At 36.3% G+C, this 25,785-nt stretch overlaps 4 protein-coding genes and 1 pseudogene across 15 annotated transcripts; 1 reads left to right on the forward strand and 4 right to left on the reverse strand.

Moving 5' to 3' along the window:
* Positions 1-677: 677 nt before the first annotated feature.
* On the reverse strand, positions 678-2,588 carry LOC104724071 (putative helicase MAGATAMA 3). The gene is made up of 2 exons (XM_087476072.1): positions 1,406-2,588; positions 678-1,311 (listed from the first exon to the last, which is right to left on the reverse strand). Exons 1-2 carry the CDS (start codon positions 2,586-2,588, stop codon positions 872-874), a joined length of 1,623 nt encoding a protein of 540 aa, XP_087332198.1. The 3' UTR covers positions 678-871.
* Positions 2,392-5,210, reverse strand: LOC147934376 (uncharacterized; annotated as a pseudogene). The gene is made up of 6 exons (XR_015571358.1): positions 5,150-5,210; positions 4,789-4,793; positions 4,702-4,747; positions 3,681-3,802; positions 3,065-3,601; positions 2,392-2,940 (listed from the first exon to the last, which is right to left on the reverse strand). The product of XR_015571358.1 is annotated as an uncharacterized LOC147934376 (transcript).
* Positions 5,211-6,004: 794 nt separating this feature from the next.
* On the reverse strand, positions 6,005-7,081 carry LOC104724072 (SWR1 complex subunit 6). Its single transcript, XM_010442520.3, has 4 exons — positions 6,751-7,081; positions 6,562-6,667; positions 6,373-6,479; positions 6,005-6,290 (listed from the first exon to the last, which is right to left on the reverse strand). The coding sequence occupies exons 1-4, from the start codon at positions 6,847-6,849 to the stop codon at positions 6,087-6,089; spliced, it is 516 nt and encodes a 171-aa protein (XP_010440822.1). The 5' UTR covers positions 6,850-7,081; the 3' UTR covers positions 6,005-6,086.
* An 819-nt stretch (positions 7,082-7,900) lies between these two features.
* Positions 7,901-9,959, forward strand: LOC109124853 (uncharacterized). 11 transcript variants are annotated; one of them, XR_757510.2, is made up of 4 exons: positions 7,901-8,009; positions 8,746-8,811; positions 9,346-9,508; positions 9,603-9,959. XR_757510.2 is itself a non-coding variant. In XM_087476074.1 (4 exons), exons 1-3 carry the CDS (start codon positions 8,144-8,146, stop codon positions 9,394-9,396), a joined length of 417 nt encoding a protein of 138 aa, XP_087332200.1. In that variant the 5' UTR covers positions 8,036-8,143; the 3' UTR covers positions 9,397-9,508; positions 9,603-9,959. The 11 variants fall into 11 exon arrangements, 1 of the variants encoding a protein (XP_087332200.1); XR_757506.3 differs by having other exon boundaries at positions 7,955-8,354; XR_757505.3 differs by having other exon boundaries at positions 7,997-8,354; positions 8,749-8,811.
* A 3,854-nt stretch (positions 9,960-13,813) lies between these two features.
* LOC104728231 (cation/H(+) antiporter 24-like) lies at positions 13,814-16,876 on the reverse strand. Its single transcript, XM_010447249.2, has 2 exons — positions 16,354-16,876; positions 13,814-16,258 (listed from the first exon to the last, which is right to left on the reverse strand). Exons 1-2 carry the CDS (start codon positions 16,651-16,653, stop codon positions 13,979-13,981), a joined length of 2,580 nt encoding a protein of 859 aa, XP_010445551.2. The 5' UTR covers positions 16,654-16,876; the 3' UTR covers positions 13,814-13,978.
* Positions 16,877-25,785: the final 8,909 nt, after the last annotated feature.

The raw sequence follows: 25,785 nt of genomic DNA on the forward strand, positions 1-25,785 counted from the left end.
TCTATTGAAAATGTTAGCATTGAGACGTATGGACACACCTGAGATCTCAAGAACAGAACCAACATCAGCAGTGGTGTATCCCAAAGTTAACCTCCACATTTCCTCGGCCGGGCTGTTTAATTGCCCAGAATGAAAAGATCTATCGAAGAAAGAAAGCTGAAGATTTCCATTCATGGGCCAAAATAACAAAAGATGAATGTGGAAGAAGAAGAGTCTCACTTCTGAGTAAGCCATATTATGAAGTTAAAAGATGCTGTAGACGATGATAGATGAAGTTAGTGGCCAGTTGTTCAGGAGAGAACTTTTTTCATTTCTCTCTGCCACTTTATTAGATTCAGGGTCATGGAACAAAACTTTGACAGCATCAAAAGACTGATCATCATCAAACTTGTGATTCTACTTCTTTTTAGGCTTTGGTCTCCTTATCAATTCTTTTTAAACACTAATGAAATTCTGATTTAGTCAAAGCAAGAAAACATAATTTAGGAAAATAAACCAACCAAATCTTTATAAAACAACAAACTAGGGGTTTACACAAGTGGGCTTGTTCGTGTTATCTAGAGGGTTCAAGTAAAGAACAACCATTGATCACAAATATTACTAAGCTTCTACAAATGTGAGACATTCATTCTTGAGGCCATAAATGGATTAACATTGAACAAAAAAGGAAAGAAGAATGTCTGAAAAAACTTAGATTCAACCAAAAAGGTGATTCGTTTCACAAATTGCAATGATGCTTTCTCAAACATAATGGAAGCCAAACACCGGATCTAGTAATATCACATTCATATCTTCAAAGATGTAACTCCAACTGTAACCACATTTCTTGTAATGAATGCAAACAGAGTTTCACTGAAGAACGACATAGGATTCATCTTCTCCCTTTCTTTTTGGTCCAGAGCAAAGCATCATTCATGGCACCTCTCAACCCTTTATCATCTTTAGCATCATAGAAGCATTTGCGTCTCTTCGAGTCCCTTATGAGTTCTGCCCAAATCGAACCACTCTGAGACAGTGTTGACTCATTTCCAATCACCCATAAACAGTGCCTTGCTCGAGGTAGTGCCACATTGGCTCTTTGACGGTTAGTGAGAAACCCGACCTTCCGGTTACCGTTACTTCTAACAGTGGATATGATGATAATGTCTTCTTCTCCTCCTTGAAACCCATCTACAGACCGAACATTCAAAGTGAAAAGATGATCTGATAAGGAACTGTACTTATCTCCGATTCTCTCTTGGATTGCTCTGACTTGTCCTTTATAAGGTGTAACTACTCCAACACTCATCTTTATCTTTCGTTCACTTGAAACTGTTTCAGAATTAAGCAATACTTATTAAAAAGAATATTAAGAGATTAACAAGTACATCAAATGATCAAAAGCAATAAAGACTAGGGTATATACCTTTGAAAAGATTGGACATGATTTCAGAAATAACAGCTACTTCAACCATGTTTTTAGGACTATGTCCATCACCAAACTCTTCTTTTCCACGTCCAACATTGATAAAAGAGAACGAACCAAACATGTTTCCTTGGAGAAACATCTTTTGATAATTGCTTTCTTGAACATTCGCAGCATCTGTGATTCTCCCACCATAAAACTCCGTATTAGGGAAACAACTAATCGAAGGATGCATTCGGTATTGAACATTAAGCAAGTGTTTGCTGTGACCAAGCAAAACCAATCTCTCGAACAAGCTTCTTCCAAATTTCGCCTTTTCACATTCATCGTTATGAACCAGTGCAGGTAACTGAAACTCATCTCCTAGTAGAACAGCATGACGCAGTCCCTGAAGTTGCAATGCAGCAACTGATTCACATTCCTTAAGCTGAGCGGCTTCGTCAACCACAAGATAATCTACATTTCCTGTCCTTTCCCCACTCATTTCGGCAGAACATGAAGCTGTACAGAAAATTGCATGCGCGTTCTGTAGACAAAATCTCCTAATACCTTCTTCATTTTCAAAAGCGTCTGGAACCTTGAAACGTTCCAAAATCGAACTTATAGCTTGAATGCAATCTACACTGATGATTCTTTTGAAACTTCTCTTCTTAGAATCAATTGTAGAAGAATTCTCTTGCAAGAAACTTCTCTTCTTAGAATCAATTGTAGAAGAATTCTCTTGCAAGAAACATCTAACACGGTGAAGAGCTTGGCGGGCTTCTATCACTTTCTGAACATCTTTAAAAGAAACGAAAGACTTAGGCAGATGAGTGCACAAATCAACCATATCTTTCTCCAATTCTTCAGTTAAGCCACTGAATTTCATCTTCACAAACTCTCCACTGAATTTCATCTTCACAAACTCTCCAAATGTAGGAATGTTTATAACTTCTTGCTTCTTGTTTTCAGATTCGTCCATAATCTTTTCACCTTCTTCCTTCATCTTTTCAACTTTTTCCTTCTTCTTCTTTTTCAATTCACGTACACATTCCTTGAACTCGGCCTCTGTGTTCTCAAGAAAATGTATCAGTGACTCCAATCTCTGCCTCCATCCATTAGGTGACGAAAACAGCTTCTGAAAATTTCTGATGCGATGATCAAGAAGCACACTGCAACGATCATCATCCTTTTTTATCCCCATTCTTATGTGGTGACCAGCTAAAACAATGTTCCCCAATCAGTAACTGGCATGTTCTGAAGATGTCTTCGATAAAGCCAATAGCCTCGATGTTACGTCTACAACAGCTGTGTTTGTAGGAGCACACACAACTGTTTTGCACCTTAGTTTGAGAAGGGCAAAAACAAGAGTTGCAACTGTCTTTGTTTTGCCTGTTCCAGGAGGTCCCCATATCAGCTTCACACTCTTCTTATGTTTACAGTTTCTTGCCTCAAGGCAGCTCAAGATTGCAGATTTTTGGGAAGAGTTCATGTTCGTGGATTATATCCAAAACATTTTGTCCCCAATTCCTAGAAGAAACAGTTTGCTCTGTACCCTGAAAATACAAGAAATCCACAATTGACAAACCAAAACATTAACTTGAGGGACTGCAGAGAGGAGAAAATGATATGTTTTGATATGATACATTATGAAATCAAGAGCATTTCTTATATACATACCGCTGTATTTGGCTGTAGAACACTCTTGATGAGATCAAAGTTGGGAGCTCCATGGTGCAAAGCATTCCATATACGAATGTTCGTAGTTGGATTCATGAGAAATACACCAAAACCAAATGCAGTTTTCTCATCATGGGATATTAATTTTGACAAAATAACAGAGATATCTGGATCTCTCTGTCTCTTTTCGTCTGAGATTTTGGGATGATTATCGACAGACACATAGGCAAGAAGCAATGGGTTCAAGTCACGGTAACTTCTTGGTCTTGTCTTTGTGAGAGCTATGAGATCTCCACAATGTGGCTGGTAATTTGCTATATTATCTCCATCCATCAATCTTAGAGTGTGTAGATAACTGTTGCAACTTCCACTTGATTCCCTTGTACTTTTCTCCAAGAAACTTAATTGAAAGAGAGGAGCTTTCGACAAAGATTTGAAGCTTGAGCACAAAGCGGTTCGCGTTTCCTCAAGTAGGTGAGGAACAAAACACTTAAAGTATTCATCAGTGGAACTAAACCTGTCTGGTATTGTCTTTATCTGTTACAGAACCATTAATTATAATAAGAACCAAAAGATGTGATCCAAGGAAGAAAGGGTTACGAGAAATGAGAAAAACCTTATCCTTGTAGAGATCTTTGTTGAGGATATCTTTGATGGACCAAGAAAAGATCCTATCAAGTAGACTTGTTATCTCCTTTCTTCCCGTGATCTTTCCACGTTTAGTACTAACTTTCTTTCCTGCGAGATTACATAACAAAGAACAATCCAAAGATAAGTACATAAAACAAGAGTGAAAAGCCGAGTGATGTTAATAGATCTCTAAAGATGTGATTTGTCTTACAAGAGAAGTAGATAGAGTGATAGATAGGTAGTGAAGCTGCTAGAAGAAGAGTGTAGTAGAGAATCAACAAATGCAAAGAGAGACAACAACGACAAGTGTGGAGAATATAAGGAAGAAGAAGTCGAAAGGTCTAGCTAGAATTTGAAGAGTCTTTATTTTTATTTTTATTTTCACCAATTTACATAAGGGGGAATTTGAAAATGGCACTTTTAAGTTTTAACAACCCAAAAAAAACGTGAAACACAAAACGAAAATACAACTTCGTTTGCTAGAGATACATTTGTTTTTTTTGCCATCCTCTTGTCCCAGTCTCCTACCCCTTTCTGTTTAATTTAATTATTCTTTTCCAATTTTAATTAAAATTAGGTGACTACATTTTTTTTTAATCTTTTTTTAAAAACAACTAAAAATGTATATAGTATTTTTTTCCAAATGTAAGAATTAAAAAAAAAATTATATCATAGAATTTCGTTTAGTGTTTAATTGTTTATTAAACTTTTCCTAAAAATTGATATATATATATATATATATATATATATATATATATATATACTCTTTGCTTTCGTTTTAATTTATTTGTAGTGTTTTTTTTTTTTTTGTATTAATATTTGGAAGTAATGCATTTGAACGATAATTTGTGATGGAAATGCCCAAAACGTGGTTGTCTGGTTGATTATAGCATCTCAAACGTGGAACATCGTGTAAAAATATGAAACTAGTCTTTTACGAAATGTGATCCTGTCCCAAACATGGAATTGGTATATGGTTATCTGCCAAAAGAAAATCATTCACTTACTCTTTTTACGTGTTTGTCTTCTCTCTATCGTATTGGCTGGTTTCTTCTACAACCTTTGCCCACATGTTTCCCAGTTTCTCTGCGTACCCAACCTGCATCCAATTGGACAACACAACTCATTCGTTTACATACCGGACTCTATTCGATTACTAGCAAATTTACAAATTCTGGTCCCCCTCTTCTCTCCGGCATTCTCTTTTAAAGCTTTTACTACTCACATTTGCCTAGATGAATGCCATTTTTTTTTATCTTACTTTTTAATTTCTCCACTCTTGAAATCTTACTACGAATGGAATCACAAACTCTTTTACTCGACCTTAACAATCTCCTAATCATTCTTCACTCTTTCTCGCTTCTGAGAGGTACTAACGTGACTCGACTGTAAGGAGAGGCGAAAGGAGCCTCTACGCAGACAAACTTTTATTGGGCAATAAGGAAAGGCTGTTACCTTCTAATGGTAATGTGCTGCATAATAATGCTAGTCCCAGTTCACCCATGGTTTCCCCCATGTCTTGCTATGCCCTTCACAAGGGATTCTGCCAACAAAAAGAATCCACAAAAGGTTTGTTTCCAAGCAGGATACTACATACTGACAGAATGATGCATGTTTCAATTTACAAGGACGAAATGTTACCTGTTGGTGAGGCATTGATAATTTAAAGCTCAAGATCATGCATCTTTTCCTTCTTTTCCAAAATTCTTCATCGTCTTCAACAACTTGTGGTTTTGATCCATCCCAGTCATTAGAATCTGGTTGCCTCAACTCCTTGAATTTACTACCTCCTCTGGCAGGTTGAATCACCTCATGCACTAGGCCGACGGAGGCTCCGCTGTCACCAAACAACCACAATATCCAACATCCTAGAGGCCACATCAGTGCTCATTGGTAGCGGCAAATTCCCTTGCACCTGAAGAAACAATTTCAACTCATCATTGTTCCTGATAGCATAGTGTGAACGTAGCCCGCGCATGTATTTCTCCAATGCAACACTTCTTTGCTCCACAAAGTGTTGTTTCTGTCAACTCTAAAGAAAAATGAAGACGAAACAGGAGGACCGCACAGGTTCTAGAGAGTTTCATTGCATCCAGCGGAGAATCGGAGGTTAGAAATCACATCTTTGAGCGAATGAAATCGTGGACCACAGCAGATAGAGCACGTAAAACAGTCATGGTGCAACAGAGAGTCCTACATAAATCTAAGGGAAAGCTACTGGAAACACTCAAGCAGCAATTGTTCCATGTTTGATCTTTAATCATATTAACACTTTAGAGCAAGAATACTGCTTCTCTTTGCTATTTCCACTTTAACACAGAACACGGATATTGATTGATCGACGTTTCAAATACATTTCGAAAACATATGTTACATTGATCTTCACTCTTTCCTATGCAACAAATTTCTGACAACGAGTATCCTTATGAATGTTTTGGCAACGAATGGAACAAAACCTCATCCCACATAAACAACAATTGTATCCAGCAATATAACCACAAACCGAGCAGAAATGGCGACGAGAAGACGAGCTCGGAGGTCCCACGGCTGCTTTCAAGTAAGTCGGCACATGCGCCGGTAAAGATTCCAAATTTGCCTAAAACAGATGATTCTTAGAACCACAACTCTAATGACCTAACTACAAAACTAACAACAAAAAAGTGAATTAGTTTAGTTACCTCCTGCAAAAGCTCAAGGAAAGATTTAGGAGCTCTACGAGCTTCTAAAGCTTTAGCTTGTCGAGTTTTACGCTTTGATCCTTTGTGTTGCTTCTTCTGTACGTAACCTACCAACCCAACAAAACAAAGATTAAACTACAGATTTCACACAGAGAGATATCTTCAAATGTGAAAGCTAGATTTATTCACCAAGATCATCGTCTTCATCAAGAGAAGCTTCTTCATCATCGTTCACATCTACCACTTCAATAGCACCATTGTCGTTCTCTAAAGCCTCTAGCCGAGCTATAGCAGCCTACACAATCAACCACTTTTCAAAGACGATTCAATTTTTTTTTCCCTAAACCCAAACAAAAAAAAAATGTGATTTTATCTCACCTGAGTTCGATTGTCATTGCTTGTAAGAGCTGCCGCCATCTTCGTAGCAACCTTACGAGTCCGATTCGATACTCGACGATTCGTCATCTCTTCCTCCATCTCGGTAAAATTCAGTTCACCGGCGACGATGGAAGCGCAGCGGCGGTAGAATTGTATTCGGCGGTGTCTCTTTTTTTAGGTTATATTTTCATAGAAATAGTCAGAACGGACCGTTGGGCCTTATGTTTTAACAAATTACCAAAGCCCGAAGTAAAAGTGAAAAGCCTGCTTCTATACTGGAATTTTTATTAAAGAAAATTTCACGGAGCACTCCAAAAAAGTTTTTCTTCGCAGATTGGCAAAGTCAATATGACTTTGAATTAATTACAGAATTAGGCCTTTTTTTTTCAGTTTCTTATAGATTTAGGACTTATAGACTATAAGTTATAGTCCAGACTTACAGATTTAGACTAAATTATCTTTCTCACATTAATCCTTAATATGACGATCTGCGCCGTGAACAATTTTTTTTTTTTTTTTTTTTTTCAGATTTTCAAATCTCTGATTAAATAAGGAGTTGCAGCCATGGATGGTGAGTTCCACCTTGATGATGATCAGCTTATCGTCGTTAAGCAATTGAACCATTTACCAACTAATTTTTTTTGGATTTGTGAATCGCAGAACATGTAAAATATTTTTAATTTGGATTAGATTTTAAAATGAATCGGAAGAGTTGCCGGAAAAAATGAATTGAAAGCTTTTGGGTTCACTAAACAAGATGGTCAGCGGACCTTGGAGGTGGAGTTCCTGGTTTGGAGAAATACAAACCAACGATGGTGGAGACTGGAGAAATAGAAAATCTATTAATGTTTCTGATTGAAGCCCTTGGGTTCTCTAGGTAGTGTCCTTTAGGGTTTAGTTTTTTTTTTCATCTAAAACAAATTAGACGAATCCATGATTACTTAAATTTCTTCATTTAATCTAAAATAGATTGAATCCTTTGAATTCACCTGATCAAAGATGGTGGATTAGATAAAAAAAAACAGTGATGGTTGTCGCTGGGGGAGAAGAGCGAAGAAGAAGGAGGAGAGGAGAAGGATAAAATCGTAATTGCAAATGAGGGAGAAAGGCCTAAAAACGAGAGTTCGGGTAATCATACCTATTCTCTAATACTTGAGCCAACAAAGGCTCTTATCTGTAATAATCCCATATGACTTTCCATAGAGCAGCCACAAGGATAAAAGTTACACAAGTACTCCCATTGGTCATCCCAAGACAATGTATTTCATTTTTTTAATAATTAAGTGATTGAAAAATAATGTTTTAATCTGAAAATTCCAGAAATACGCCACGTGTCACTTATCTACAGGTTACATTTTTTTTTCTTTCTCTCTCTTTCGATTCCAACAAACCGATGAAAACAAAACGATCGAGAACAGCGACGACAAATCCTTTCGGAAAGCTTGATCCTTTACCGATAGGAGGAGACGTCCGACGGCGGTTGCAGTCTAGGCCTTATTTTCGTACACCTCCGTTCTTCGTGAAAGCAAAAAAGGAAACAGGTGTCTCTGGTTTCTGCTCTTTCTCGTCTTCTTCTTCGACCGTCTCTACTGCTGGATTCATCGGTTGGTATTTGGATATGGTGAAATCCCGGCCAGTTCTTACCAAATCCGTCACTTCTTCGCTTATTTACATCGCCGCCGACTTGTCTTCTCAAGTCATTTCATAACTTCTTTTTTTTTGTTCCAAAAATCAGAAGCCATAGTTTACTTATTGATTTTTGTATGTTATGTGTTGATGTTCTTCAAGTTAAAGACTTAATTTTGATCTTGGTTGATTCAGTTTTAATATTTCACTATGTGCTTTAGCAATTTGAGAATTGGAATTGAGTTGTCAGATTTTGTTTGCGTTTATTTGTGCGTTGTTGATATATGTGACTTAGAGCTGGTGTTTGTGTTTGATATAACAAAGGATTAGTTTTGGGGAAAAAATTCAAACTTGTTTTGTTGTTTGTAGTAGCAATGGATGTTCTTCGTTTGGGAGTCTGCTTCTCGGTGCCACCATCGCTGCTTCTCAGAGAAGGTAAAGTTACAAAGCTTTTTACAAGTTGCGGGTTTAGTAGTTGATTTCCGATTGATTGTTGACATTGATATCTTGTTCTATGTTGAGTTTTGTGTTGAGTTTGTAGAATATGTTCTATCTTCAAAGAATTAGACTGTTTTCTGCTTTAGTTATGGTTATGTTTTAAGTCTTGTTTGTAGAATAAAAAGGTATTGATTTAGTTATGGTTATGTTTTAAGTCTTGTTTGAAGTCTTGCTTTGTTGTTGACATTGATAGCTTGTCAAGGTCCCTATGACCCTATACTGATAAAAGCATGGGAAGAATGGGATGATTTACATGGCTCTGAGAATGATCACCCAGATTTCCCGGAAAAACAAGATTTTTTTTCACTCCATAAGATTTCAAAAATGTCTGTTTATGTAGGACGCTGTATAATCTGTAGAAGCAATATTCATTTTCTGTGTGGTGTTTGCTTCCAGTGTTATGTCATGTTTGTTCTAGAACATGGTGGCAAAGACCTTGAAAGCTTTGTTCTTTTGAACTTTGATGAACAGTTTCGCTCAATGTTCTGGAACATGGTGGCAAAGAACATGATGAACTTTTGAACTTTCATAATCACCATGTTCTGTTTCTCTTCTATCTAACGACAGTTTCGCTCGAACAAATATTATGTGGCGAATTTATCTCGTGACTATCGTACTTACCAAGAAGTCATTTGTAAGTTTTTCACTTTCAGGATACATATCTGATTATTAGTTACCACAACTTAGAAAAGCCTGTTAATATTCCTTTCCTTGTGTGACGGTTTTAGGAACGGTCTTCAAAAAAACGAAAGAGAACTACGGTCACTAAAGAAGCGGATGGAGAAGTATGAATCAGCTAAAGAGGCTGTTTCAGATCCTTTCTTCTCAGATATGTTGATGGACCAAACATCATGAAGAATATAATAAACCCCATAAGTGATTATCCCGAAGCTCCCTCTCTCTTTCATGTGTATATTGTTTGCCTAGCCACTTAAATCAACAGTATTAGCTCTTGCTTCATGATATGATCTGTATACCAATCTCAATCTCTTCAAATGTATGCAAGAACTGATATGTTAATTATTTTTTGTATGTGACAATAGTTTAATGGTAGCTTTTGCCTATGCATGCATATACTTTTGAAACCATGAATTCTTTTGAAACCATAGTTTCTAGTTTTATTTTCTTAATATTGCATATATTATATAATTAACATTTATACCATTATAAAATATATTTAAAACACATTTTTAACAAAAATTATATAAGACATCCATATTTAGGGATGACTAATGGAGGAAAAAAAAAAAAAAACAATGGGATGAAGATCTATACTTAGATTAATATTATTTTTAATATTATTAAAAGTTTGCGACATTAATAAAAGGATGAGGAATGAGCATACTCTTACAACTAAACAATTAGTTTGGTTACCCAGCAAATATCCTTACAACTAAACAATTAGTTTGGTTACCCAGCAAATACATTACATATTTTGATTAATATAAAATTTATATATATATAACTAAATATTATATTTTTTTGGGTGTAAGAAACGAAGACAAAAAGAGAGAGAGGATCTTGAATCGTTAACTTCATCTTCTTCACCAGAATAATTAAATAATTATCGTTAATTTTGTTTTTTTTTAATTCTTCAACAGGAAGGCTAAATAATTATCGGTTGGTTCATAATCGACTATCAACATAGCAGATAATTCCGGCAAAACAAAACACCGTTAGAATTTCCTGCGAGTAAAGTTGATAGATTTTGGTATCTAGAAAACTTCGGTGAAAAGAAGAAGAGGAAGAATTTTTCGATTTGGGTGTATAAATATCTGGCGAGAAGAAGAACAGCCAGCGGAGCCTTCCTGGATCGGAATTAAGGAACAGCCAGCGGAGGCACGCCACTCCGACGTATCGCCGCTGCCGTTGCTGGTCGAATCTCCGCCGGTATTTTTCGTTATCTTCATCTGTTCAGTTCTGACGGTTCAGTTTTCTACCCAGAAGAAGAGAATGATGATCGAATGTTCGGTTTAGATGGGTAGATAAAGAAGATGATGAAGATCAAAAGGACTTAAGAGAAGTTTCACTTCCAGCGGTTTCATGGTGGTCGGTGGCTAGAGTTTGATAGTTAGACTTAAAAAACTGAGAAATCTAGAAAAAAATAAAATTAATCACGGAATCAAGTGTTGATGAGGGTCGAACCCGTTCAATGTGGTTTCTGTTTAACTACACTTAACACCGTTAAATGATTCTGTAACGTCAGTTAGCGGATGTTAAATCGTGGGTGTGAATTTACCAATAATACATCGATAAAGTATTTTTAGTCTAACAACATTTAAACAAGGTATTTTTATTCTAATAAAAAAAATGAGATATTAAACTTTCAATAAAAAATAGATGAAATATTTTTAAGCTTTTTTCCCCTAAATTCTTGGTGTCATTGTTGTTGTGTATGTATGTTAGAAACTTAAGATATAGATCGGATTCAAGTTTGGGTTTTCGGATTTAGAGTATGGAATTCATTCAGATATTTTAAAATTTCGGATTTAGGTACGGATCAGATCATCGAGTTCGTATATTTTTTCCATGCGTACTCCTAGCGAAAGAATATGATGTGTTAGCATAGAACTATCACATGAACCCAAATAAATTATGTAAAATATAAGTATTACTTTGACCCAAAAATTTTAAAAAATATTGTTCTAACGTACATAACTTTCACTTATAGTCACTACTCAATAGTATACATATTGTATATGTTTGTATATGATTGTTTGACTAACCTTTGTAATTGGCTCCATACAGTATCATTTTTTTTATCATGATCGCTATATCATCTCTCACGTACATATTAACTCATGTACGTACCATTTTTTAATATTTTATCCTTAATGTTGTAACAATTGTGCATAAAAATTTGTTTAAAATCAAGATAAATTTTTAAATGTGTACGTACACAATAATATACAAGTTATTATTATTTACGTACATGGTAATATTAATATCTAAAACCGTCATTAAAGAGAAAATTTAGAATACGAATATTTACGTACACGATCAGAAGATCCTAACAAAACATATACGTACACGATCTTATTAACTTAAACGTAAATAAACCCTAAACAAACCCCAAAATTGAACCATCGACCTACATGATGTTGACTTAAACGTACATAACCCCTAAGCAAATCCTAAAAATAAAACCTTAAATCGTATACTTACACGAACATATTGAATCATTTTCTCAAAACGAAACTATACTTTGCCTATGTTTTATCTTAACTTTTCCGGAAACTTTATTATACAGGAAAAACCTCCTTGATGAGCCTCCAATGCTTACCCCAAACCATTCACTTCACTTATACCATACTTTTTGTCACAGTGTACGTAAAAGATTTATCTTCAGATACTTCCTCAAGTACACAGTTAGTAGTGTATGTACATGATGTAGTGATAAACGTATATAACATAGTGATAGACGTACATGAATTATATCAATAGAAAGATGATTTGGTTTATAAACGTATTATTTTGAATGCTTTGATGGTATATTACTATATTTGTAAATTGCATGCAACAAATAATGTTTTATATTCATAAGAATTATTTTAATTGTGTATGTACACATATAAACACAATTTATTATCATAAACACAATTTATTACCATGTACGTACATAGTACCTATATGGAATTTTTTCACCATGTACGTAAAAGATATATCTTCAGATACTTCCTCATGTACACAATTAGTAGTGTATGTACATGATGTAGTGATAAACGTATATAATGTAGTGATAGATGTACAATGCCGACTCGAAGATATTTGATGCCTAAAGCAAACTAAGAACTGATGCCCCCAAAAAAAATTCGCATAACAAAATGACATAAAAGCTTAATATGTTTACAAAAGTTTGAATATAAACAAATGTTAGGTGTTCAAAAAAAAAAGAATATAAACAAACAAGCAAAACAAACAGAAAAACTATATACTAATCACTTTATCTGAAATTTCCACTTTCATCATTTAATTATTAAGCAATTGTATAGTAATTCTTCTCATATGTAAGAATAAAAATGAACCATAGAAATTGGCAAACTTAAAAAAAAAAAAAATAGAAGAAGACAAAAAAATATTAGTTAAATTGTTGAGTAAATAATTATTTAATTTTAAGTAATCTAACAAAAGAATACTTGTAAAATCGTTTTTTTTAAGAAAAAATTCATTGTTTTGGGGAAAAGAAGAATAAATGGAAGAAAAAAATTCGTTTATTGATTAACAGTTGCAGGGATTCGAACCTGAGAGAGGTTAAGACATCACTTGAATAGTTGAACAACTAGACTATATAGAGACTTTTGATAATTGATGCCCCTAAAATTTTATATAAAATCTGCTGCTTGAAGCCCTTGCTTGTTGAGCTTCAGCTACGGGTCGGACCTGTAGATGTACATGAATTGAAAGAGATGATTTGGTTTATAAACATATTATTTTGAATGTTTTGATAGTATATTTGTAAATTACATGCAACAAATAATGTTTTATATTCATAAGAATTATTTTAATTGTTTACGTACACATATAAACACACTTTATTACCATGTACGTACATAGTATCTATATGGAATTTTTTTCAATAAGATAATAAGATTCAAAATTCAAAAGAAAAGAATAATAATTCAACATTAAAATTTAATAAAGTAAAATGGATCTTAAAAAATAGAAAAAAAGAATTGCAATTCAAAATTAAAAAAAAATCATGAAAGTGAAAAGAGAGAAAATGTGAAAACAACAAAGAGAGAGAGAAAAAAATACATATGATTATTATTAATTATTATTTTTTGTGTAACAGAAAAATAAATAGAATAGTATAAACTAAACAGTTGCATTTGGTTTGATTCAAGGATATTTTTGTCCAAAAATTGGTTGATGGCTAAACCATGAAAAGTGTAACTCACTTTGACCTAAAGTGGTTAAAAAACTTACTTCACGGCTAACCTATATAATTTACCCTTTTTATTATTAGGTTGTATTTACAAGTTTACAACTACAAAAACAAACCAATCTCAATAATACAAAATTATACAATACAACTGTAATTTAAAGAAACCTAATTAATTGGTTTTGGATTCACAAAGAACCCTCAAAAAAATCAATAACCTAATTAATGAGAGTGATGAGACCAAAGAGAAACTAAACTCTTGTAATCAAACTTGCCGTTCAAGAAACCATCACCACCTTTTTGGTTCCTCACTTGTTGCTGCACCACCAAAACTGACCCTTCTGAGGCAAAGACGCTCCCAGCCACGGTGTCTCCAATGACTCCAAGCTGGTGGTCTTCACTCCATGTGTCTAACCCTTCTAGAATCTTTGGGTTGATCCCTTCTCTTCTCCCGGTTATCCATAGATCGTAGTCGTTGACGTTCATTGCCTGGATCGCAGCCAGTGTCTCAGCACCGTTCTTGACTACAACCTCCTTGTAACTGACCCTCTCGTTGCTTTCGTTCTTGACCCAAAACCATGTAACTACCCCATCGTCTAGCTTCTTCTCTCTCTCGTCCTCTCCTTCGTGGTTGTACGACAAGAATCGGATCACCGTCAAGGTTACGTCCGGGTTCGTCGACATTCTATCGGCTAGATGTAGAGCCTCTCTGTTATCAGCTCCTCCTAAAAACAGAACCACGAAACGGTACGTTTCTTGCTTATAACGGCTTGAGTTTGTTGAGTGTTGTAGGTCCATGGATAACCGAACCACGGCGTTTTTAAGCCGTCCCTTGTCGTAATAGATACAGACTGAGCATGGTGTGTGTGATAAAACGTCTACGTTTACGGATAACATGCCGGAGTCAAGTAGCTCGGTAGGGGCTGCGTCTTCAAGACGCTCTTTCTGATAAGGTAAGAGAATGAAAGCGGTTTTCTTGGCCAAGGCCAGCTCGCAAATGTCTTGGTACATGAGGCGCTTTGGAGCATGAGCGGTGTAGGCACGCAGCGTCACGCACTCATCTCTTTTCTCTTGGTACAACTTAAAGGCGCTCTGCACTTGGTCTACTCTCCCACTTTGCGTACGCTCTTTCTCTTCCTCTTCCTCATCGTATTCTTCTTCCTCCTCCTTTCCCTGCTCGTGGTCAATAAACAACGGCGTGGCTCTCCCTGTTAGTTCCACCAGCTGGACTGCGAATATAGACAAGGGACTATTTTTAGTGGGATAGGCGAAGTCGAGGAAGGTGATCAAGCCGGACAAGGTTTCGTGGTCGGACACTGCAAGAACCAGCCCCATCTCGGTGTTGTTAGGAGTATGCTGGATGGTGCGGTGTTTGCTGCTTCTGTAAGGCCTATTGGGATCGTAGAGAAAGCTGATGAGTGGTGTCGCTACAGCCGTAACAACAACCGCATGCAAAACCATGATTGTGAAACCGGGAAAGCTCACAATACGTTTATCGATCCAATGCAAGTAGACCAAGATATCCATCTGGCCTCTCAAATTCATCATCAAACCAAGCGTGATACTGTCCCTAGCAGGGACTTTGAAGAAGAGAGCAGCGGCAGCGGTAGAGAGAAACTTGGTTATGAAGGCGACAACGGTCATGTAGACGAGAGGAGAGAGCTGGTCAGGCCATATCTCATCTCTAATGAAGTGGACATTAGTGCCTTGTCCCACCAAAGCAAAAGAGAAAGGCATCAAAAACTCATAGATAAAGGTCTCGCTCCGAACAGACAACGTCGAACTCAACGGTGGACCATGAGGGACAAGCAACCCTAGCCAAATTGGTCCCACGGCTATAGCAAGACCGAACATGTCAGTGAGGAAACAAGAGACAAGGACACCCATGAGAATCATAACGATGTAGTTTTGGTTCACAAGTGTTCCTTCAGGCGTTTGGGAGATAATCCAATCAAAGGCTCGTCTAACAACCAGACGCATAAAAGCGGCGAAGATAAGCACCGATATTAGAAACCAGACGACAGAATAAGCTCCTCCAACGTCAGCATGCGTCATGGCTTCAAAAAGAACAATCACGTAAACCCCTGCCATGTCTCCAAGGAGAGCCACCGACATGGCAAACTTGCCCACCTCCGAGTTGAGAAGGTTCATGTCTCTCAAAACGGTGTAAATAACAGGGAAAGAGGTGAAAGCCAAGGCGAAAACGATCCCTCCAATGGACGAAGACTTCTTCAAGTTTTCATCCATTTGGTCTCGCATGGCCATCCCCACGCATCCCACGCAGATAATCGGCACTACAATGCCGATGGCGGCAATGTACTTGTGCTTTCTTGGTGCCTTCCCAATGGATGTGACGTCCGTCTTGGCGGCCGTGATGAAGAGGAAGTAAAAGAATCCCAATAGTCCTATGTTTGCGCATATGTAATTCGCGATCGGTGGGAATAGATAGTAATTGAAATTTCTGCTTCCTCCCAACAAGGATGGTCCTATCATCATTCCACCCTTCAAGCACACAAAACACTTTTGTCAAATATTAGCTCCAAAATGGATTTTATCAACTATAAGGAAAATGTAAATATAAGATATGGGTGACGAACAATGATCTCGCTGACTATACGAGGTTGGCGAAAAGGTCGAAGGAGGAAGCTAACGAATTTGATGAAGAAAATGATGATGATTGCTTCAATCAAAAAGGTCGAAAATGCGTAGTTCATCCCATTTTCGCCTTTGAACATTCCAAACGGCTGCTTACTATGAAGTTTTCGGCAAACCACCGGAAGTTTGGGGGAGAAAACACGGCTGGTGACTTCTCCGGGAGTGGTTGAGTTACCCGGCCAGAACCCAAAATGGGCAGGTAGGACACTCTGGACGTCATTGATGGGGAAATGCCTAACCATGCAAACTAATCTTTCATATCAAGAATTTTGACGTAAAGCAAACGATAATGATCATGGATAGAGAGAAAGACAATAGATCATTTTTGACTGACGTATCTTTTTTTCAACAGATGTGGACGTGCGTCATTTCGGGAACAATTTTTAGTTTTCGCTTACTCTTCATTTTTTTCATCATTATTATTACTTTTTTTTTTCTCTGTATTTGTTTTTTTCTTTTCCCTCCAAATGGAATAAAATACATATGTTTCGCGGTATCTATGTCACGATCTATTTTTATCACAATTAAAGTAGCCAACGAAAGTGAACCACTGGGATTTGTTTTCTTTTAACATATCCTAGAACCAATTATACTTTCATCTCTTTTTCTTCTTTTTAGTTACCATTTTTATTAATCTATCTATATAATAATAACAATCTGAATAAATGCCAACAATAGTTGCGATTTTTCGTCGTACATTTTCATAATATATGTATATATTTTTTTGACAGAAAATTTCAACGGTTGCATCTCTCTAAAAAGTTGCGTCTGTTAAATGTAGAGGTGTGTCTCTTACAAATAGTTGTGTTTATTTAAATGTTCACATCTTTATAAATTTATATATAAGTGACTTCTCATCATTGTATTCAAATTTTCTTTATTTTATATTTTTGACAGAAATTTTTACAGTTGCGTCTGTTGAATATAGAGTTGTGTCTTTTACAAACAGTTGTGTCTATTCAAATGTTCACATCTTTAGAAATCTATATATAAATAACTTCTCATCATTGTATTCAAATTTTCTTTATATTAATATTAGTTAAAAGAGAGTTTTATATTTTTGATAGAATTTTTTTACAGTTGCGTCTCTCTCAAAAGTTGCGTCTGTTGAATATAGAGTTGTGTCTTTTACAAACAGTTGTGTCTATTCAAATGTTCACATCTTTAGAAATCTATATATAAATAACTTCTTATCATTGTATTCAAAACTTTTTTTATATATTTGTAATATTAGTTAAAAGAGAATTTGTTAGAAATGACGTTTCATCACTGTGAAAAATTTATTGCAGTTTGATATATTTTGTTAATCGTTGTAATATTTAATTATATTCAGTCTCTAGGTATACATCTTCATAAATTGTTAATTTTATATATTAAAAATATATTTTAGCCGTTTAATTGAACCATTACAATATTGGTATAATTAATATTTAAGATCACATTACTTGGATAAACTATTCATAAATTATTATTTATTAGTATTAAATAACTAAAATATATTTAAATGAATTGTTGCAACATTTTAATTACACCACGGTAAATTTTGTTTATTTAATGAACCATTAAAACTTTTGATTTATCTTATGAACCATTGCAATTTTTTGGTAAATTTGATATTTATGGTTGTGTCTACAATACTAAAATATATTTAAATAATTTTTTGTTTTCATTTAAGTAATCTTAAGATACTCTCTTTAACCATCTATTCATCGAGGGTTATCATTCTATTGGTATGGATCCAAACCGAAATTTTTGTTATAGCTGTAAAAAAATGTGGTTCAAGTTAGTTTTTTAGAAAATGAGAGCATATTGGCTCGTATATGTTTGGTTTTTTTTTTGTTGTCACAAGTATATATTTATCTGCTCCATGCTTTTTTGATTAGAAAACTAATTGTATTATAGAAAACAATATGGATTTCTATATTTCTATTTTTTTTTAAAAAATATCTGATTATGAAATATCAAGGTAAAAATAAAATTTTGTTCTATTATATTTTCTACAGTTGGAAATATTCAGTTTATTGGGAGATGGAAAACCGGTGATCAACAAAAAAATTGACGGTTGAGATGATTGTCCAATAAACTATCTTGACGACAAAGACTTATCTACAACTTTATATAGGTTAAAGGAATTTGTATATTTAGTTCTAGTCATAATACACTCAAATTGAAATCTTAACAACAAAAGATACTGAATATGAAATATTTTAAAAGTTTGAAAAGGTTTTGGATTCTGACTGCCAAAAAAGAGAGGAGCGTGTGAGAGCAATGAACCTGATCGTCCTTGGCCGACCATCTTTCTTAGATGTGCACATTGTGATGCTACATCATACACCTAAATATTATTGTTATAGGTTTTTAACTATTATTGTTCCCCTCTAATATTTATTATATTAATTATTTATGTGTGAAATCAACCAGCATCTTAAGCGGAGAATAATAAGTAGTAAGTACATTCAATATTGGATTAACTATATATATATATAATCTATTATAATTGCCAAAATGTTTAATGACTATAGGTTGTTTTATATAGAAATATGTTTCATCTATAAATCGATAGTTGTTTGTATTATATATTGATTTACAATACTGCCTTTATGAAAATAGATATATTATTTTTTATATGAATATATAACTGAGTTTTGATTCAAGTAAATAAAATATGTGATAATTTTCTGTTTAGTTATATTCAAATTTGAGATGATTGGTAATTTTCGTACTGATTAACTGAATAGTAATATTAATATTCATTTTTTATGAAGTAAAAATTGATTTTGGAAATAGAAATGTAACACCCGTGAACCAAAACTCTGCCTTTTGGGGGTGGGTGTCGACACCAAGGGTGGTGTCGATCGACACCAATGTTTTCTGGTTCGACCAGATTGAGTTATTGATCGATTTGGACCGGTTTGGTTTAAGGAAACCATTGAACCGAGGTTTAAAAGGGAGAAAATGACCTAGGGTCGTGTTATGTTTTTGTCTCACGCCGCTTTGAGAGAAAACAAAGAGAAAGTGTGTTCTTGAGCTTTTTGGTGATTTCTGGGTGATTGGTTGGCTTTTCTTGGGAGATTTGAAACTAGGAAGAAGCTAGAAGGTTGCTGGGAGTGTGGGATTCGTCATTGTTTGTCAGAATCTCCCTGCAGAGAGGTGAGTGCATGACCATGGCTTATCCAAGCTAAGATCTCTAGCTTTTTGTGAATTTGTGCTTATGTGATTGTTTCTGTTGAGTTTCCTTTGGTTTTTCGTGACTGTTGTGGCTGGGTTTTGCTTCTAGGAATGCTTGAAGCGGATTGGAGGAGCTTGGAGGTGAGATTCGGAGTTTCTGACTGAAGGGAATCGACTGGTGTCGGTCGACACCAACGCGAGGACGGCTCGACAACTTTAGCGAGTGTTGATCGACACCATGTAGAGGTGTCGGTCGACACCACTAGGATTTCGGATTTTGTCGAGCACGTGTCAGTGTCGGTCGACACCCTTCCTCAGTTACGACGATGACGTGATTGCTTTGCATATTGCTTGGTTTGTTTGTATTGTTTGTTGTATGTGGCATGTAGAGATCTTATTGCTTGTGTGTATAGCCTAGTTGATGGGAGGATTGTCTGACTGAGTGTTTATCAAATATTCATGCATCTCAATATGTGTTTGTGGTGCAGGTAAAGGCAAAGTGTGATCGTGGAATCAAGGCAATGAAGAGGAGGATGTTCTAGGGACTCGATTGGATGTTGTCTAGCATTGCTAGGTTCCTAGATTTGGGTCATTAGAACATTGCTAGGTTGCTGATTCCATGTTTCCTGATGATTAATTATTGGATTATGTTATGGTTTAGTATTGGTTATTTATTATTGGATATTTATTGGTTATTTACTATTGGATATTTATTGGTTATTGGTAATTGTTTTTTTGCTTTTGGTTGTGATTGAGGTTAGGTGGCTAGTGGGTATGGGACCACTAGTTGTAATTTATGTATTATTATTGTTATTATTTATTATTAAAAAAAAAAACGGGTCGGATTGTTTCAGTTTGGTATCATAGCCCTTACGGTTCTAGGTTTGGGTTCACTAGGCTTTGTGCTGTAGATGTTTTGGATTGCATGTCTTGATTGATTATGTGAGTTAGTAAATTGTGTATGACATGGAGTCCTAGAACATCCTCTTCGAGCCTACAGTGTGATTCCACGGTGAGTTTATGTTTTTGTGTTATGTTAATTGTGTGCTTAGCCTTCTGTTCATAGTAGTGCAGATGGTTAGAGGGGGCGCTGTTGCTAGTCGTGGTCGAGGACGCGGACGTGGTCGTGGACGCGGACGTGGTCATGGTAGCGGCAGAGTCACAGCGGTTAGTGAGATTGCGGACCAGAGTGTGATAGCTGAGGGTGTTGGCGAGTCGCAGGATGTCCAGGAGGATTCCATGAGTGTGGCCGGAGGGGGTGATATATCATGGTTTTTAGGTGTTTTTAGCCATGATATAAGTCTTATTTATAGAGTCTTTTTGGTATTTATAGAGTCTTTTGAGTCTTTATAGGATTTAGCATGGATGGGAGCATAATAGAGCTAAATAGGAAGATTTGGAGCTTAATCAAGCATTGAGGCTGAAGCTGTGAAGTTGAGAGACCAGTTCAAGAGAAGGCATCGGTCGATACTTCATATGTGTCGATCGATGCATCATCCAACAGAAGAATCGGAAGTTTTCCCACAAGCTTTGAAGATTTACAAAGCTGCCCCAAAGTTTTCTTATTTGCATCATTAGTCCCTGAACGTGTTTTAGGAATATATATAGGATTTTTATGGTCATTGTTTAGACCTAAGCTTTATTTTCCCTGCAACTTTTGAGAGAGAAATCCCTGAGAGATTTTAGAGAGTTTTTGGAGAGAAAAATCAAGAATCCTTCCAGAGAAGATTCAGAACTCATTTTCTATTTCTTTTAATCTTTTAATGCAATTTATTCAGAATATGATTTTTGTTTCATTGATCATGTCTGAGTAGATCTCTTGTTAGGTTTAGGGTTTTCAAAGGAATTCATGAATTGTTAGGTTATCAGATTGTTAGGTTAATATCTACAGAATTCTTCATCTAGATTGATTTATTGTGTATTCTAGAGTAGTGAGAGCAACCTAGAATCTGATCTTAGGTTAATTGATAGACATGAGAGTGTTATTAATTTCCTGAAATAATCTTAGATGAGCAAAATACCTATTTACAAAGAGATTTGATTTATTGATTTTGTGAACTTATCAAACCTGAATTTAATGCTAGTTTAATCATTAGGATTTGCAAAGAGATTTGGAATTCTAGTTTTTAGACTTAGATAATTTTTGCAGCGAGAGCTGGTTAATTTTACCTTTGTGATTTGAGTTATAGAATTGTTCTTAATAAATCCTAACAATTATTTTATATGATTTTTATGAATTTCCTGAGAATTTCTCTGAACCTATCTTCTCTTTTATTGAATTAACTCTTTTTTTTGTTGCTTTTCTTGCTCCTTTGATTTTAATACAATTTATTTCTGTTTAGCTTAATTAAAAGAATATTAAATCTATTGTATGATCTAGAGTCCTTGTGGATACGATCCCTAAATACTACAGTGATCTCTTAATTTGAGAGAGTAGCTCTAGGGTAAATTTGAGCATATCAAATTTTGCTGCCGTTGCCGGGGACTCTTTTGATTCACCATTAGATTAAAGTCTTAGATTTAGTCTAAATTTTTATTTTTTCTATTTTTCTCACACGCTTTTGTTTCTTTTCTCTTGTGTCTTTCAGGTACATGCCTAAGCCTCACACCAGGAAAAATCCTACTGGTCCAGTTGTGAAGCTTACAAACCAAGTCAGTGAAGATGGTCAAAACACTCATATGGAGACCTGATGAGGCTAGAGTTTTGAGGGATCAAGAGGGCAATGTGTACAACGAGCAAGGCCAGAAACTTGATGTTGAAGGACGAGTTATTCAGGAAGAACTCGTTGTGGTTGAGGATGATGCATGTGGCGTCGAGCGATGCAACGACGGCATCGATCGACGCAATCAAGAAGGCGTCGACCGACGCAATGATGGCATCGATCGATGCAATGCCAGAGCCGTGGAAGGTCACAATCCGGCTAGACGGGACAACAATGGAGAGCTTGTTAAGACTTTTGCGGACTTCAACAGACTAGACTTGTTCTATGAGAATCTGATGTTCATATATTTTACCCTGTTTTCTCTTAATATATTCACATATTTTTCATCCTTTGCTATCCTTTTTGACCATTATTGCATAGTTTTATGATTGTTCTTGCACTAGAGTGTAGTTGCATTGCATTTGCATCTTTTCTTGCATAAAACATGTGATTTTGGAGCCTAAGGAGCATGGAAGCTATGCTGAAGAGAAGTGAAGCAATCATGAGGAGAAAGCAAAGGAGTTAAGGCTGGAGAACCAAGGTCCGGAGTCCCACTCGACTGCCCACTCGACCAGACACTCGACCGTGTGCTGAGAGAGACTCGACTGAGTGGAAGGAGCACAATAAAACCCAACTCGACCGGTCACTCGACCGGTCACTCGACCGAGCACCGGGTCGAGTTGGCCGAGCCGCCTGGCTATTTTGTCTTTTAGCATTTTTAGGGCTTCCCCTCCTTTTTCCTATTTAAGGACCTTGTACCATGCAGCCACCAGAGAGCAGCTTTTTAGATATTCTCAAACCTAGTATTTTACCCTTTTGGGAATTTATGCTTTTTGCACTTTTATTTTCTTAGATCTTGTACCTCTTTTGAAGGAGAAAACACAAGATTCTTCATACTTGTTTGTTTCATAACTTTCAAAGTATCAAGAATTCGAGTTTGATTCCTTCTCCAATATTGTAGATCTCTGTTTTATCTTTCTAATCATGCAAGTTTCATTTTTTTCTGGGTTTATGACTTTGCTGTTCATCATGTGTGATTGTGAGTAGTTTCCTTAGCTCTTAGGGATGGTTTAGGCTGGATGGATGTTGTGGTTATTTGATTTGGTCAAGCTTGATTGTTGTAGATCTCTTCTAGGCTAGATGTTCTTAATGCTGATCCTATAACTGAGAGGGTAGGGTTTGATCTCAAGCTTCTTAGCATCACACCAATGTCTAAGGTGCATAGATAAGGCTAGATCTAGAGATTATCATTAGGCTTGCTAAGAGATTAGAAGTCTTGTTTGATTCTTGACATATTGCTTAATGCTTGCTTGTATAGATTCTTTACTTTGTGAGAACAAGTCTAGAAATATATTAGCTTGATTGTTTTTGCCATGAGAGTGGATTAACATGTTCTTAGAGATTATTGTCTAGAGATTAGCTCATGTTGATTGAGGTTTGTTGATCAAGTTAGATAACCACAAGTTCAGCCCATTAATCCATCCCTAAGACCTTCCTTGTCTATTGATTTCCTAGTCTAAATCCCGTTGTTTGATTGTTGTTTGATTTACTTTTGTCTTGCTCTGTTTTGTTTGCATTGTTCTGTTTTACGTTTTTGTCCAGCTCGACCCTGCACTCGATGTACACTCGATCGAGTGCTTGCTCGAGTTCATTCCCAGAACTCTTGTTTATGATTTGTGTCTGTCCTGTCTCGTTTCTTATTTCATTCTAGTTGCAATTCTGTTGCATTCATTTAGTTTCCTGTTCATTACTTTCCTTGCATTAGTTCATTACCTGCATTACTATAGTTTGATCTCTGTTCTAGTTTCATTATTGCCATAATCATTTTGTTCCATTACATTTAGTATCTTGTCCATTCAGCTTTTATATTATGCATTTTACATTCTGCAATAGGTTGTTAGTGACAAACACCCTCTATAATTGGCTTAACTTAGACAAGCATTGCACACCTTGATTGCTTGCATTCACTCATTTAGGATTGATACCTCTTATACTACAATTGCATAAGGGGAATTGAAACACCCTGCCTTCACCATTGTTCATCATCATCATCACATCATTCATTCACATTCCATTTCACACACACACAAGGAAGGAACTCGTTTCAATTTGGCGTCGTTGTCCATTTGAGTGTTTATTTGTGACAATTAGGGTCAATAATAGACTAAGATTAAGTTCTTTCAATCACTTGTTCATTACTAATCTCGAAATTTTCCTCTGCTTGTCTGTGTTGCATTTCAGGTACTACTTGACCATCAACTCGAGCTCACACCCGACCGAGTGCTGATCGAGCCATGTCCCGAGTATATTTGCACGTCTCCTTTCAGTCAGCTCGACCGTCCACTCGAGCCTGTGCTCGACCGAGTGCCTGTCCGAGTTGCCAATCTGGTTGTTGATGCAAACAAGGTCAAAGGGTAATCACAATCTCCAAGGACTTCTTGACAACATCAACATGCCACCAAGGGGTTTGAGACATCAGAGAAGAAGAGTAGTACAAGAACAAGAGGATCAAGTAATCATGGAGCAACAAGATAACCATGATCAAAGACCTAGACACATTGGTGCTGGGGATGCACCTAACACACACAACCAAAGAGCTGGTATTGTGCCTCCTCCTGTGGCCAATAATAATTATGAGATCAAGAGTGGATTGATCTCTATGATACAAGCCAACAAATTTCATGGGTTGCCAATGGAGGATCCTCTAGATCACCTTGATGAGTTTGACAGGATATGTGGACTCACAAAAATCAATGGAGTGAGTGAAGATGGCTTCAAGTTAAGGCTATTCCCATTTTCCCTTGGAGACAAAGCTCATCTCTGGGAGAAGACTCTTCCTCCTGGAGCAATAACCACATGGGATGCTTGCAAAAAAGCTTTTCTGGCCAAGTTCTTCTCCAATCCAAACTCAGTGTCTCCACCATGGATTCAGCAATGAGTCTTTGCTCAGCACTTTGTACAGAGGAGTTCTACCCAAGATTAGAATGCTACTTGATACAGCCTCCAATGGAAACTTTCTCAACAAGAATGTGGAAGAAGGCTGGGAGTTGGTAGAGAATCTTGCTCAATCAGATGGTAATTATAATGAAGATTATGATAGAACCATAAGGATCACCTCCACTGATCAAGAGGACAAATACCAAAAGGATTTAAAGATGGTCAATGAGAAGCTTGACAAGATCCTCCTACGCCAATCAAAGACCATTCACTTCATTGGTGAAGAAGAAGCTCCAGTCCAAGAAGGAGATAGGGAGTTTGCTGAGTTGTGCTACATGCAAAACCAGGGAGGATTCAAAGGTTACAACCAAGGAGGATTCAAGAATAACAATCTCTCTTATAGGAGTAACAATGTGGCTAACCCACAAGATCAATTCTACCCTCCTCAACAGCCTCAACAGCCTCAACAGTCTCAACAGCAACAAAACTATATACCCAAGCAGCAACAACAGGTGTTCTAGCCCCAATTGTGTCCCCCACCAGGGTTTCAGACTAACCAAGACCAAG

The sequence above is a fragment of the Camelina sativa genome, chromosome 11 (genome assembly GCF_030686135.1).
Source record: "Camelina sativa cultivar CO46 ecotype springtype chromosome 11, ASM3068613v1".
NCBI classification, from domain to species: domain Eukaryota; kingdom Viridiplantae; phylum Streptophyta; class Magnoliopsida; order Brassicales; family Brassicaceae; genus Camelina; species Camelina sativa.

Bases quoted from the DNA above. Each gene is read 5' to 3' on its own strand.
- LOC104724071 (XM_087476072.1), bottom strand. From the start codon at position 2,588: ATGGGGATAAAAAAGGATGATGATCGTTGCAGTGTGCTTCTTGATCAT. The intron at 1,312-1,405 runs GTATATACCCTA...ATTCTGAAACAG, and splicing joins CATGTCCAATCTTTTCAAAG to TTTCAAGTGAACGAAAGATA.
- LOC109124853 (XM_087476074.1), top strand. From the start codon at position 8,144: ATGAAAACAAAACGATCGAGAACAGCGACGACAAATCCTTTCGGAAAG. The intron at 8,447-8,748 runs GTCATTTCATAA...TGTTTGTAGTAG, and splicing joins CCGCCGACTTGTCTTCTCAA to CAATGGATGTTCTTCGTTTG. The intron at 8,812-9,345 runs GTAAAGTTACAA...TTTGATGAACAG, and splicing joins ATCGCTGCTTCTCAGAGAAG to TTTCGCTCAATGTTCTGGAA.
- LOC104728231 (XM_010447249.2), bottom strand. From the start codon at position 16,653: ATGGTTAGGCATTTCCCCATCAATGACGTCCAGAGTGTCCTACCTGCC. The intron at 16,259-16,353 runs GTTCGTCACCCA...GTGTGCTTGAAG, and splicing joins GTATAGTCAGCGAGATCATT to GGTGGAATGATGATAGGACC.
- LOC104724072 (XM_010442520.3), bottom strand. From the start codon at position 6,849: ATGGAGGAAGAGATGACGAATCGTCGAGTATCGAATCGGACTCGTAAG. The intron at 6,480-6,561 runs GTGAATAAATCT...TTGGGTTGGTAG, and splicing joins TGATGAAGACGATGATCTTG to GTTACGTACAGAAGAAGCAA. The intron at 6,291-6,372 runs GTAACTAAACTA...CATCTGTTTTAG, and splicing joins TCCTTGAGCTTTTGCAGGAG to GCAAATTTGGAATCTTTACC.